Source organism: Girardinichthys multiradiatus, chromosome 23 (assembly GCF_021462225.1).
Source record: "Girardinichthys multiradiatus isolate DD_20200921_A chromosome 23, DD_fGirMul_XY1, whole genome shotgun sequence".
Taxonomy (NCBI): Eukaryota; Metazoa; Chordata; class Actinopteri; order Cyprinodontiformes; family Goodeidae; genus Girardinichthys; species Girardinichthys multiradiatus.
Genome location: NC_061815.1, coordinates 13,750,448 through 13,764,146, shown reverse-complemented (window position 1 = coordinate 13,764,146; position 13,699 = coordinate 13,750,448). Strand labels below are relative to the sequence as shown.

The following is a 13,699-nucleotide window of genomic DNA, read 5'->3' as shown; positions in this document are numbered from 1 at the left end:
GGTTAACAAATCGGATTTTTTGGGCGTAAAATAGGCCTTAAATCCTTCCTGCACGCCGCTGACTGTCTCAGGAGAGGCGCATCAAGCGGAGGCGTGTCTAAAGGCAGGGATATCAACAGGGCATCAATAAAAGCAAAGTTACGCGTTTCATTCTGCTTCCACATTCATTCAGGAAGGAGAGCTGGGCAAACAAGGAGCATGAAGGCTTTATCGTCACCTGGGTCTCTGGAACACAAAACCCAGAGGAAGGTAGGCAGCGCAGTCCTGGAGAACAGACTGTTTTAAACTGTTCAGATGTTACCACAACGTATTTTCCTTTCCACCCTGAAGGTGTCCAAACCCCTGATGGAGAAACGCAGACGGGAGCGCATCAACAACAGCCTGGAAACTTTGCGGCTTCTGATGCTGGAAAACACGCAAAATGAGGTACGTCTTTGCGCCATATTGGTGATTTTTACCCGCGTATATGAGCGTTATTGTCGGTAAACTCGTGGGCTCTAATCATTTCGTAGTTTTGGTCGTTTTGTACCAGACTGTTTCAGTCACGAAGTGAAGTCGTGTGTCTCGACACGTTTCGTGCCGCTTTGTCGACTGATTTAATCCACTTTTCTATAATCAGTTAATTCCCTCTGCAATAAAAGATACAGTTACACACCTGAACCTAATAATTAGGTCACTAGCAGGACTTTTCTTAATGACCCTGAGGAGGCGATTCAGGGACGGTCCGGGTCCATCTCAAAGCTGCAGGACACGCAGGACTCTCGGGGATTGGGAGTTTGAGACCCTTATGAAACCATACTTTTTTAAAGTTAATAATATAGTACAGAAAGTTACCCTTAATCAAGAAATGCAGTATTCTTTGCTCACTTTATTTACAGATAAAGCATATACCATAAAATATTACATTTAGGTAGAATGAGCAGAAGTCCATAGCACCAATGTACAAGAAATGATCATGTGATAAACACATTGTGATTTGCTTTTATGTTTTCTTCTTGTAGAAACTAAGGAATCCAAAGGTAGAGAAGGCCGAGATCCTGGAGAGTGTTGTTGAATTCTTGAAAAAGGAGAAGTCGGAGAAGGATCACCAGACCATGAGGAAGATGGTTCCTGAGGAACCGAGACCCACCTGTACCTGTAGCTACCATGATGGCATGAGATCCTGTCTGTTCAGGGTCAGCCAGTTTATAGCCTCAAAGAGTCAGGAGTTGGAGGAGACCAACGCTCTCCAAGCCTCCTTGAAGCTTTCAGAGTCTCAGGCGCTGGTTTCCTCCCCAGTACCGCTCCACACGTTTCCAGTGGTTGCTCCTGCTGATGTCCCGGCTGTTCTGTCTCCTCAACATCTCCTCTTACAGCAGCCTGAAACCAGGCAGATGTTCTCCTTCTCCTCCTCCACAACACATTTTGCTGATCCTGTATGGAGACCTTGGCCTAAATAATGCACACATATTTTTTTTTTTATAGATGATTTTATACCATATTGGCTGCTATAAACCAACACATTGCATAATGTTTATTTCTATTCGTACAACATGGAAATTTTTGCGCAGATAATGTTAATGTTTTAAAATTTTGTTTCATGTATTTCCTGTTTTAATTTTTCCTACATGAACCCTGCATGAAAAGATGTTTTTTATGTTCTTTTTGGGGTTTTTTTGCACCCTGCAATTTTAATGCGTCCTCTTGTTGAGGACCATGCATTAAGTGTCTTCCTTTGCTTTGTTTACCACCATGGGTGGTGGTGTGATTGTGCTTTGCTCGTCACAGACATTGTGAGAGTGCTTTCATGATTGTCCTCAGTTCAGCACAATAACCTGGTGTGGCCAAAGTGGCCTCTTGACTCCTTGAGTGGCTTTGCCTTGAAGGTTCCTGCAGCTTCACTTGTGAGAAGAGGAGAACCATCTACAGGAACATTAACACATACTCTATCCTGATTGGAGAGCAGTTATGATGCCTATTGAAATGTTGATAGGAGACCTGTTGTCTCTACATGGTGTTTGGGGGACTTTTTGACATGTAAAGTAGGAGAAGATTGTGGTCATTCACACATGTTGAGAATCCAGACCGGTTCAGCAGCATCTAATCCACAACTTGGTATAAACACTGCAATGTTTGAGATCATTTCTGTATAAGGCCTCATGCTTCTAGTCAAATAAAACATATTTTGGCATGCAAAGCTTGATGTGTTATTTCTAATCTAGTTACATAAAAGGCTTTTAAAAAAAGTGTGGTGTGAGTTGGTGCTTATCATGTAAAGCTACCAGAAGTACACAGGTCCACCAGTGAGTTATTTATTCTCAGTATAAATCCAGTTAGAAGCTTGATGAAGACAGAGGAACAAAGAAGACAGGTCAGGAACATGATATGTTCCAAGTGATGAACATCTCACAGTGCACTGTTCAATCCATCATATGAAAATGGAAATATGATATCGCTGTAACCATATCAAAAAATAACTTCACCACAGCAGCCAAGAGTTCTGTGGTAACTGGAGGAGCTGCAGAGATCCACAGCTCAGGCAGAAGAGTTTGTCGACTGGACAAGTTTTAGTAATGCTTTTCAAATCTGGCCTTTTATTAAAGACTACAGAGTACAAAAACTACCATTGTTGAAAAATATAAGAGTTCCTGTTTGAAGTTTGTCATAACAATATAGGCGACAAAGCTAATATGTGGCAGAATGTGGTCTGGTAAAATAACACCAAACATGAGGTTTTTGATTTAAATGCAAAACACGGTGTGTGGTGGGAAGCTAACCCACCAACACATGATGAGACGATTTATTTCCTCAGCAAAGAGAGGGAAGTTGGATGGAGCTAAATACAGGGCAATCCTGGAAGAAAAAACTGGAGAGGTTGTGAAAATTTCAAGACAATGACCCTAAACATACGGCTACAGCAGAATAGTACAGATCAAAGCATAGGAATTGTCGTAGAATGGCCCACTCAAAGTCCAGACTTAAATTCAACTAAGGAATTTGGAGGGGGGAGGGGGGTGCTGAATACAAAGGCAGGCACTTTATTTATTCATTAAAGACATTAAGCACTATATAGTGTATATAATATAGCTGCACAATTATGTGCTTCTCTGGGTTGGTTTATGACAAAATCCAACTACAATAGTTTTCAAGGTGATAAAGTGAGATGAGGTTAAACAGGTATGAATACTTTTGCATGGCTCTGTATTTTGGTTGCCAGTGAGAGTGAAGATGTTTACCATATAGGTCATAACTTTTTGGCTGGATGCAAATTTGTCCCAATGCTGTGCATTTTAAAGAGGAAACCAACAATTGTTTTAGCTACAATCCTGTGCATTACATATAAAAGGTGAAGTGGGAGATAAGGGCTTATTTGAATCTTCTTGTATTCATGTGACTTGTTTCTTGTGTGTGTTTAGATTTTTTTTTAAAGTCTTATAAAGTGAATAGAGCCTTTTCTGTCCCTTTGGCAAGTTTTCTGTACCACTGATTCTCATTCAAAATGCATTTATGTAATGCATAACTCTGGCACCTTGATTTCTATTTGAATTTGTTTTTAAACCCCTTCAGAATTTCATGTTCTGTTTACCACTGGGTGGAGATATTCTTCCATACTGTAAATTTACCTTGTATATAATAAAATGGAATAAAATCGACTTATTTTGGAGTATATTTTTGGAAAAATCCCGAACATTTCTTCTGTATGTTGATGACTGAGTTTCATAATGAAATTTGTTAGAATATGTTAAAGCATCCATCATATTCTCTAAAATAGCTTTTTGTTTTTTTTCTGCCCCCAATGGTTAATTCAGTTTGAGTTAATCCCCTCCATATGAACCTACTGGCGCACATCTGAAACTATACAAGCAAGGAATTGTTGCGGGTCATGGCGAAATACGCGAATAACAGAAGTTCCCATTCACCAGGCTCTTTTAGCTGGTTTGGGAGGATGAATCCAACTAGTCTGTTTATGGGGTAAGAACGCTGTCAAAAACAATGTGTATGTAAAGACGGAAATGTGTGCATATTAGTCAACCGCCAGCAGAAGAAGAGAAGAAGAAGAAGCAGCACTAGCGTCAAAAGAACGGACCAATAAACTAAGGTACAAAGCCAGGTAATGTTAAAAAGTTTATATATGTCTTAATGTCGTTAATATATGCTCTTGGTCCGTCATCTTTGCGCTAGAGCTGCTTCTTCTTCTTCTCTTCTTCTGCTGGCGGTTCGCAACAAATTCAGAGGTGCATACCGCCACCTAGTGTACATCATTGTATAACTCCACCCACTATATCCTGAGCCTGAGATCACATGACACCAAGTCGCTGATGTAAATTCGTATTCTCATAGAAAATAAATCGTATTCACAAACTGTTATAGCATATTGTATTCATAAAGAATAAACCACAACTGTAAACCTGAACTTTGTGTTTGTAATTTCTTGAATCTGTAACATTTTATTTCGTATTCTTATAGAGAAAATATACAATATCTCTTTTGGATTTTACTTATGCACAACTATTGACTAATATGCACACATTTCCGTCTTTACATATACATTGTTTTTGACAGCGTTCTTACCCCATATTCTGTTAAAAAAAAAAAAAAATCCGCATCCAAAATCCAGATCGCTGGACAGGGTGCAGGATCTGTGCGTCTGGTGGCGCGTTGAACCGGCCGAAGAAAAGCCTCCACAGGACTAAAGTCAATCAATTAAAGCTGGAATCAGATTAGCGTTTCGTGAGAGCTGGATTCTGTATACATACCGATTAAACCTGTCGGATAAAAACAAATAAACAGAGAATGCAGTTATTTTAGGATTATTTTTTGTGGGTGGAAGTAACATCTTAGGAGCAAATGTCCAAAGTGTTACATTTGTTCCCATCAAGAAGCAGCCAAGCAGTTGGTTCTAACAAGTGTTTGATTGCTCCCACATCAGACAGAAGGCAATAAAGGCACCTTTTGGGTACAACAAACCACCCGATGCATTAGTTTCCCACACTCAGCTCTTCTATACAACAAGATCCAAAGAGCTGTCCACTCAGCGGCTTTAGAGTTTTAAAGGTTTTCTGGAAATGATAAAAAAAATAAATAAATAACAGCTTTGCTAAAGACGGGACAAGTTCAGTAATGTATGCAGCGTCATCTCTGCAGCAGCAAGAAAATCAAATTAAAAGCTAAGAAGCAACCCAAAAACTACAGAATAGACTTTCTCCATATTGATGAAGACGTGCCAGCCAAATGGAAAAAAAACAACTAAGCAATGGACACGTGTCGGCCATCTTTACAGCTCCTCGCTGTGCGCGTGCGCTAAAAAAACAGCCGCACCTGAGGGTAGGTCCTGAAGCTGATAAGTCACACGTGAGCCACGCTTGACGGCTCGTGCAGGAAAGCACGGCTGTGACGCGATGGCGTGAAAAAATAATCTTACAGCTACTGAAACCTTTTGTGGTTGGGTTAAACCTACGAAAATATCGTTTTTTTTTCAGTCTGGTTTGTTGTCTTTATTACCTAGAAGACTTTAAAGCGTTTTAATGAATGTTTCAAACGGCAGCCTCCAGTTGTGTTTAAACTTCAGTAAGAGGGCGCTTGATTTATGTGAAGTTTTTTTCTCTTCTCTCTGTGGTGGGGGCGGCTCCAGTGGCCCACCGGCATGCCCCCATTACTAAAACAAACATTCAATGGAAACAGAATGGACCATTTCTGCATCGTTTAGATTTTTACATAATTTAAAACGTTTTAATAACACACAAGGAAATGGAAAACAAATGTTTATTAGTAACATCAGAACAGTCACAGTAAGAACATTGTAAATTAATGACAAGATACAAGGAGAATTTGCTCAGCTCATGTAGTAGGTGTACATTATATTATCCCTCTGCTGGGTGTTCACCATGCTTGGAAAAATGTCCCTGGATCATACTTTTCCAGCAATGAGGCCTTGAGCTTTCTGAAAGTCCTGCTGTAAACTGGTCAGGACCTCTCGCTGATGTTCAGATTTCTTCTCCAAGTCTTTCAGAAGTGTCTCGTATCTTTGACTGTAATGCGACAGGAAGAAATAGGGAATAAGGTGCATGGAAAAAAATTAAGTTACATCAGCAACACGCCTAACCTGGGTTGACATAGATTCAGATTGCCTTTTAAAAGTAATCATACACTTTGGACTATAATAAAAAACATTTCAGCTTACTTATACAGTTTGCCCAAGAGGACAGACTTTGGACACCCCTGTGTTAGAAGCTGTAACAAAGGTCAGTGTCCTTCCAGCAAGACACTGACCCTAAACATACAGTGAGAGCTACAATGGAATGGTTTAGATCAAGTTATATTCACTTAGAATGGCTCAGTCCAAGTCCAGACCTAAATCCAAATGATAATCTATGGCAAGACTTCAGATGTATCCAATTTGATTACCTTTAAAGATAAAAGACGTTATTGTATGAAGGACGGTCAAGTGTCAAACAAGAAACAAGGTAAATCCGACTGATCTCCTTGTTCAAGAGTCAACTATTTACCTCTATTTTATTTCTGTAAAAAAATATTTTGTCTGTCTCTTCAGTCTCAGACTAATCTCAACTTAATACTGAGTATTACATGAAGTTCTACTGGCCCACTATGATAAGGAATTACAATATCGGACCCAGTGATTTAAACTGAGTAGAGTTTTACACATCAGAGGTGCAGCAGCTGGAAATGGGAATCCTACAGCCACACTTTTGGGAATAATTCCAATAAAAAAAATCATGTCTATGTTTTTAAATATTTTTACAAATCAAACACATGCATACCCCCTCGGGATGTTCCACATTACAACTACAAACCTCAGAGTATTTTATTCCATTTCAGCTCTGTCTGTATGTTAAGCATCACTGTCCTGCTGAAAGGTGAACCTCTGCCCCAGCCTAAAGTTTTCAGTCTCTATCTGGTTTACCTCCAGGATTGCTCTGTATGTAGCTTCATTCATCTTCCCTGTTCCTGCTGAAGAAAAGCATTCCCAAAGCAGGATGCTGTCATATCTATGTTTTACCATAGGCATAGTGTATGTTTTTTCTTTGCCACACATAACATTTTGAAAGTAGGCCACAAAGTTCAGTTCTGATCTCATCTGACCAGAGTACAGTGGCTGACAGGTGCAAACGCACAGCAAACACATGAATGATGCAAACTCCAAAACACACAAACACAAAAAACCAATGCAACAGACAAACTTTGCAAAAAATAAATTCTGCAATCACACAAATAGACAGAAGCAAAAGGAAAAATGCAGCAAATACAAAAACAGCAGAAAGTTAAAAAAAAGCTACAAACTCGCTCCACAAAACGAAGTCCACCAGACCACTAGAGGGAGTCGACCACCAAGTCATATGGGACCAGACCCTCAGTAGAGCTAATAACAGGATTGTCCAGATGAAACTTAGAGGAAGGAAAGAAAGGGTACATTTTCCTTCATGTTTTTTTTTTTTTTTTTTTTTTTTAAGTGGTCATGATATTTTACAGTATTACAGAACACCAGCATATTTGCGTGGGTAAAATTAGTGGTCAATTCCACCTAGTGGTCTGGTGCACTTCCGTTTTGTGGAGCGAGTTTGCAGCTTTTCTTTTTCTTTTTTTTTAACTTGTTTTAGTATTTGCAGAATTGTTCCTTCAGCTTCTGTCTATTTTCTGTGATTGCAGCGTTGTTCTGTTACATAGGGTTTTTTTTTTGTGTTTGGAGTTTGCATCAATCATGTATTTGCTGTGCGTTCAGTTGTTTGCTGTGCATTTGCACCTGTTGGCCATCGTACCAGAGCATTTACATTCAAGTGCTTGCTGTGCCCTCTACAAGGCTTGTGGCAAACAACAAACGGGACTTCAAATGGCTTTATTTGAACAATGGCTTTGTTCATACCCATGTCCCATAAAGGCCCAATTTGTGGTGGCTTGTTGTCTGTCCAAGTCTTGGTAGGTTTGCAGTTATGCCACACTATGGATTAAACTGTGGGATGTTTAAAGCTTTGCCAGTTTTATATCCTAATCCTGCTTTAAACTATCCAGCAACCTTGACCTGCCTTCCTACGTCTCTACGATGTTGTTTGTTCATTAATGTTCTCTAACAATCCTCTGAGGCCCGAACAGAACAGCTGGATTTATCCTTAATTTAAATAATACACAGTTGGGAAATATGTACTGATTAGATGACTTTTAAAGGCAGTTGGTTGCCCAGACTTTATTTAGAGGCAACAGAGTTAAAGGCACTGAATACAATGTACAACATCGTACATAGTGTTGTTTTACATAAATTTCAAATAAAAAATGGTTAAGTTTGTAGTTGCAATGTGGAAAACCAGGAATGTCAGTACTTTTGCAAGACACTACAGATCATCTCTATATGATGTAGGGACTGTAGGTAAAGACACACTGGGATAAACAGAGCTTTTCCTTACATTTCTCCATTAATGTACTCCAATCTCTTTGCTACCGTGGCTTTAGCCTCATCCAAATCTTGCTTCACCAACACAGGACCAATGAGCTTAAAAACCGTGTTTGAGCTGTCCAGTAGATCCAGCTCCTGGAACGACAGAGGACACCATGCGTGTAATCATCTAAAGAACTCAATGGCGGTGTTTCATTTGCAGTAAAAAGATAAGCGGAGTTACCTCTTTAACAATGTTGTTCTCTGCCGCCTGTGTCTCCAGCTTCTGTCTGGCGGATACGCTCATACTAACATCTGAAACAGACAGCAGCAATAAGTCCATCTGGATCCAGACACAGGACTGCTACCACAATAAATAAATAAGTTAAAAGGACATTTTTACACACTGGTAACTGCCCTAATAAGGTGTGTTAGCTTGGTACAGCATGGCAGCCTCATATTCATGCTGATATGCGCTCACCTTTCTGTATCTGTGTATACTTTTCCAATTCCGCTTTTAATTTCTTCTGAATTGATTCTGCCATGCTTGTTATTTTGCTTTTAACGGCGCTGTAAGTAAGAGAAATGTACCAAAATGTCACTGTACAACATAAGAGCTCTGTGCTAGCTGACAGGAAGAAGCGATGGACAGACCGGATGTTGTGGTGGATTCAATGCATACTAAAGACTCGGAATGTCTGCTTTCGTGTTAGCAAATTTCAAAAGACCACTGTTTGTTTTTAACAACTCAAACAAGGTACATGATATAAAACGTATATATAGATCATTTTGTGTATAACTGATTAGTCCCTAACAAATAAATACAATGAAACATGCAACACTATATATACATTTAACATTTTAATTATTCTTTGAACATCATTATTTTATTCATTAACACTTTAAAAACCGGAGTGATAGCCAGAAGAGTAAACTTATTTGTAAACTTAGTTTTTTTTGTTTTATTATTATTTTTCATTTTACATTTGACAAACAAGTTTTCTAATTTTTCCAGGTCTGTGTGTAAAGTTGTTATTTCCGAGGTCACAAAAACGCAGCATTGGCTGTCCAAAGGCATCAATTATACTTGAAAAGACTAAAGGTACCTAAACCCTTCTAAAAAATGTTTTTCACAAAAAACTGTGATCGTTAGTGTAAAATGTGTCGGAATAGATTTTTGTCTAATGAATTCAGTTATTAATTTTTGAATATGACGCATTGGTTATTTACGACTCCTTACGACGCTGTTTATGTTTTACGACAGTGCCCACAGTCCTTCTGCGCCCCGCTTCGAGATGGCTTCGTCGTTTTGGAAAGGTGTTGTTGGTGTGGGGCTTTTTGCCCTGGCCCACGCAGCTTTCTCGGCGGCACAGCGTGAGTTTCACCGTAAAGAGCCGGTAGATCTGCCCGTGTCGGTTTGTTCTGGCCGGTCTGAGTCTGCTCTGGACCGGTCGACAGATCAGCAGGGCCTGCCTCTCAGGCAGCTTAGCTGCGCTCAGTCAACTCTGAGGCGGAAGGGCTTTAATATTCACCTTCGACAGTGATACATTTATTTCCACCGTGATCATGACAATGACGCGTTTTATTAACGCGCTGATTGAACATATTTGATGTGCTTTACGTTAGGTACTGATTGATTAAGCAGTTGTTTCCCGTTCTCATTAAAATCCAATTCTTCCTGTAGATCGATCATACATGCGGCTCACAGAGAAGGAGCATGAGACGCTACCAATTGACGTGAGTAACTTCAGTTTTCTGAAGAGGCTTTCTTCTGTGTTTCTTCATTAACAGTATAGACTGACAGGAAAACACACACGTACGCGTGGATTTTGCCTGCAGGATTTGACCAGTTTGTAAAAACAGCCACTGAAGGGAAAAGGCTGTTAATTCTGCTTTGTGTGTTTTTGGGTCAATGACATCACAAGAGGCCCAGGAATCAGCTGCCAATGGAAAGCGATGTGGGAGACAAGCAACTTTTGGAAGATGTTAACATGGATTTGATAGCATTTGTGGTGCAGTGAGTTGTAAGGGGTTCAACCTTTGGGATCTGAGCCATAATTAATATGAAGACCCCCAAACCATGATGGACACTGCTGTAGATGGCGGTGATTATGAATAATCATGCTCAGAGTTTTAATTGGTGTAGATCTCCCATTAATGCTTGTCTCACATGAAATGGTTACATGGTTTGCAAATACAGTGGCACTGCATGAAGTCTGATCTCATTCCACTGCAGCTTACCCAAACAATTTCTCTTTTTCTGTCTGCTGAGCTTTGAGATTTCTGTCTTTCTTTTTCCCTCTGGAATTGACTGGAATGATGGTGATGGTTTAGGCTGCACTACTGGTGGCTACTGCCTTGGGCCAACTGGTAGAACTGAACTAATTGTAATGCTGCCAGCCTGGTGATAATTTTGGTGATGCAGCGGTTCTGCAGAAAACATTATTGAGACTTTTAAAAGGATCTTCCTAGAATGCATCGACCACACCATGTGGTTTTTAAAACAACTTGGTTCAAAATGATCCCTTGAGGTCTTTGATAAGGAAATCTTGTCATTCCAGCCTGCCACGTTCTCTTCACAAACCATTTCAATGTTTTTTGTTGTTTCCAGAAATCCATGAAGCGTTCTCACATACAGCTCAAAACATTATTGGACGTATAGAAAGGAACTCTGATTAGTTGCCTCATGTAATGTCATCTGAGGGTTGCCATGTTTGTTTTTAAAGGGAAGATTTCATCTTGATGAAATGACAATCTGCACTGCCTCCCTCCCGTTTCAGATTGTCCTGCAGACCTTATTATCATTTGTGATGACCTGTTATGGGATCGTCCACATTGCTGGAGAGTTCAAGGACATGGATGCTTCTTCAGAGCTGAAAAACAAGTAAGAGGAGCACATCAATCCCCTGATGTAGGAGCTGTTTGTGACCTGCGTCACAGGGGAGCCACCACACTTCAGATGCATTCATAGACACACAGCTCTGTGGAGCCTTTAACCCGAGACATGCACATAACTCCCATAACACAGTTGTTACTTCAGGGCCAACTGTTTATCGTACAGCCGGATGCTAGTTTACACCATGAAGTACCTGCTGCACCACTTTACCCACAGACATTTAAGTAAAATTAGGAAACCCGCTTTCTTGGTCAACATTTCTGTTGAGTCTACATCGCTATGAAGATACATCAGATGCAGTTAATTAAAAGTTATTTAAAAGAACAACAACAATTGACCTGCTGGCATCAGTTGAATAATCTTCTGGTTAGCCTAGAAGTGGTAAAGAGGACAGGGTGATTCTGACTGAAGTACAAGAGCAGAATGGTTGTTTAAACACGGAGCTGTGCTTGAAATCCTTCTCTGGTCAACTGTAGTTACGTCCGAGGAAACACATGCTATCACCCCCGCTTTGCATCTAAAGGCCTTCTATGTATGGATGCTAGAGCTGCAACTAACTATTATTCTAATCGATTTAATCTGACGACTATTTTTTTTCCAGTGAATCGATTAATAATCGGATAGCAAAAGGTGCTTAATAGGGGATTCTTCACAGAATGTGAACCAGCTGAAGTTAAAGCTTTGTCACTAGAGGAGTTCTGGATAGAGCATATTTACAGACGAAGGTTTTTCATTTTAAATGCATAATGTTTATATTTGTGTACAGTTTTGGCTTATGTACTGGTCTGAGTGGGATGTTTTCTCTGCAGATGGCATGTTTTAGAATCTGTGTACTCCAGTAAACAATTATAAAATTACTAAATTAGTTGACGATTATTTCAACAATGGATGTGATTAATCACGATTAATTGTGTCCAATTGTTTCAGCCATAATGGAGATTTCTTTTAGTAAGTTTGTACACAAATCAACTCTTTATCAAATCCTTAAGAACTTCAAGAAGAGTGGGTCAGTTACTATAAAGAGAGTTTCAGGGTAAGTGCTGGGACTGTCTCTTAAAAAGGACTCGACTAAATTCTTCGATTACCACCAGTGCAGAGTTTGTCCAGGAATGGCATTAGACAATGTTTCTGCATGTACAGTGTGGCCTAGACTTTTGATATGAAGGGCAGCTAAGAAGCCAATTATCTCTAAGATAAAAACAAGACCGGCATTCTGCAAGAAGTACCAGGACCGGATTGCAGAGAACTGTAAGGAAGTTATTTCCTCTGATGAAGCCACCTCTACACCGTCCAGGAACAATGACCCCCTGTAGAAGACGGTGTAAATGGTGCATTCAGTCCTGTTAACATTTAACCCTCTGCCTCAAGCTGTCCCTTGACTGCTTGTGGGTGGGACCGCGTCTGTTTTTTGGTGCCCGGATACATTTCAAGACCACTGAGTTTGTCTTTTTATGATAGAAAATCTAGTTGCCTTCTTTCAGCAGTAATAAGTTGGGGAAGGGCAGCACCGGGTTACCCACAGTTTGTGTTGAGTTGCAGTGCTGTGAATAAAAATCATGTTCTTTCCTCTTCAGAACCTTTGACACACTGAGGAATCACCCGTCGTTTTACCTCTTCAACCATCGAGGTCGAGTTTTATTCCGCACACCGAACGAGGAGCCCTCCTCCATACTCAACCAGCAGGCTCTTCCCAACCCCATCAGGCTACGCAAGCTGGAGCATTCGCACTGAACCGGGCTTCTCCTGCCTCTGACCTTCTCGCCGCCCGGATAGGATTTGTTTTTGTTAGACTGGCTGAGGGGATGGTCTGAGAACTTAACTACTTCCACTTAAAGTTTTATTTATTAATAAACTAATATGCTGTCTAAATTTTGCATCTCTGTCCATAAAGGGGTTACCACCATAATCAACACTGACTGTGCCAACCCTTCTGTTTTCCATGCAGTTTTGTTTTTATCTATGGTATAATACAATAGCTTTAGTCTTAAAATACTCCGACGTTTTCCTCTTTTAAACTAAATCAGAATAATGCTGTCCTCGGTATATCTTTTAAATCTTTGTTTTTTTCTATGGCGGTTTGTTACTGTATAATTTTAGCCCCCCCCCCACCCCTCTTCCACTGCTGTCCAGGCCAAGTTTTAAGTTAGTAGTCGTAAACAGGATTTATAAACATAAGAGCCCGTTTTTCTCTTAACGATTTCCTGCAGGCACCATGTATCCTTTTTGTGGGGGAATTAGTTTGATTCAGCCACAGGAAATCAGCTCGACGTGAGAGCAGGAAACCGTCATTCTAATGATACTGTGAACATGGAGTTGAAATTCAGAGAAATGATTCATTTAGATGAGTTTTGTTTTCCAGTATTTTCCATTTTAAGATCCTGTTTTTAATTTAATAAAGTTCATACTGGTTTTACAAAGTGGATGCTCTTTTTTTTTTTTTT

At 40.0% G+C, this 13,699-nt stretch overlaps 3 protein-coding genes across 3 annotated transcripts; 2 read left to right on the top strand and 1 right to left on the bottom strand.

Annotated features, from left to right (window-relative positions):
• Window positions 1-129: 129 nt before the first annotated feature.
• Window positions 130-2,176, top strand: her5 (hairy-related 5). Its single transcript, XM_047354369.1, has 3 exons — window positions 130-249; window positions 331-426; window positions 1,002-2,176. Exons 1-3 carry the CDS (start codon window positions 199-201, stop codon window positions 1,437-1,439), a joined length of 585 nt encoding a protein of 194 aa, XP_047210325.1. The 5' UTR covers window positions 130-198; the 3' UTR covers window positions 1,440-2,176.
• A 3,552-nt stretch (window positions 2,177-5,728) lies between these two features.
• pfdn6 (prefoldin subunit 6) lies at window positions 5,729-9,022 on the bottom strand. Its single transcript, XM_047353950.1, has 4 exons — window positions 8,844-9,022; window positions 8,607-8,677; window positions 8,394-8,518; window positions 5,729-6,008 (listed from the first exon to the last, which is right to left on the bottom strand). Exons 1-4 carry the CDS (start codon window positions 8,905-8,907, stop codon window positions 5,888-5,890), a joined length of 381 nt encoding a protein of 126 aa, XP_047209906.1. The 5' UTR covers window positions 8,908-9,022; the 3' UTR covers window positions 5,729-5,887.
• Window positions 9,023-9,612: 590 nt separating this feature from the next.
• Window positions 9,613-13,671, top strand: mmgt1 (membrane magnesium transporter 1). The gene is made up of 4 exons (XM_047353736.1): window positions 9,613-9,736; window positions 10,047-10,099; window positions 11,143-11,246; window positions 12,833-13,671. Exons 1-4 carry the CDS (start codon window positions 9,613-9,615, stop codon window positions 12,987-12,989), a joined length of 438 nt encoding a protein of 145 aa, XP_047209692.1. The 3' UTR covers window positions 12,990-13,671.
• The last annotated feature ends 28 nt before the right edge of the window (window positions 13,672-13,699 follow it).

Excerpts from the sequence above, each read along its gene's own strand:
- her5 (XM_047354369.1), top strand. The coding sequence starts at position 199 with ATGAAGGCTTTATCGTCACCTGGGTCTCTGGAACACAAAACCCAGAGG. Across the intron at positions 250-330 it reads AACACAAAACCCAGAGGAAG|GTGTCCAAACCCCTGATGGA; the intron begins GTAGGCAGCGCA and ends TCCACCCTGAAG. Across the intron at positions 427-1,001 it reads TGGAAAACACGCAAAATGAG|AAACTAAGGAATCCAAAGGT; the intron begins GTACGTCTTTGC and ends TTCTTCTTGTAG.
- pfdn6 (XM_047353950.1), bottom strand. The coding sequence starts at position 8,907 with ATGGCAGAATCAATTCAGAAGAAATTAAAAGCGGAATTGGAAAAGTAT. Across the intron at positions 8,519-8,606 it reads AGAACAACATTGTTAAAGAG|GAGCTGGATCTACTGGACAG; the intron begins GTAACTCCGCTT and ends CTGTCGTTCCAG. Across the intron at positions 6,009-8,393 it reads GAGTACATTAATGGAGAAAT|TCAAAGATACGAGACACTTC; the intron begins GTAAGGAAAAGC and ends GTCGCATTACAG.
- mmgt1 (XM_047353736.1), top strand. The coding sequence starts at position 9,613 with ATGTTTTACGACAGTGCCCACAGTCCTTCTGCGCCCCGCTTCGAGATG. Across the intron at positions 9,737-10,046 it reads AGCTTTCTCGGCGGCACAGC|ATCGATCATACATGCGGCTC; the intron begins GTGAGTTTCACC and ends TTCTTCCTGTAG. Across the intron at positions 11,247-12,832 it reads TCTTCAGAGCTGAAAAACAA|AACCTTTGACACACTGAGGA; the intron begins GTAAGAGGAGCA and ends TTTCCTCTTCAG.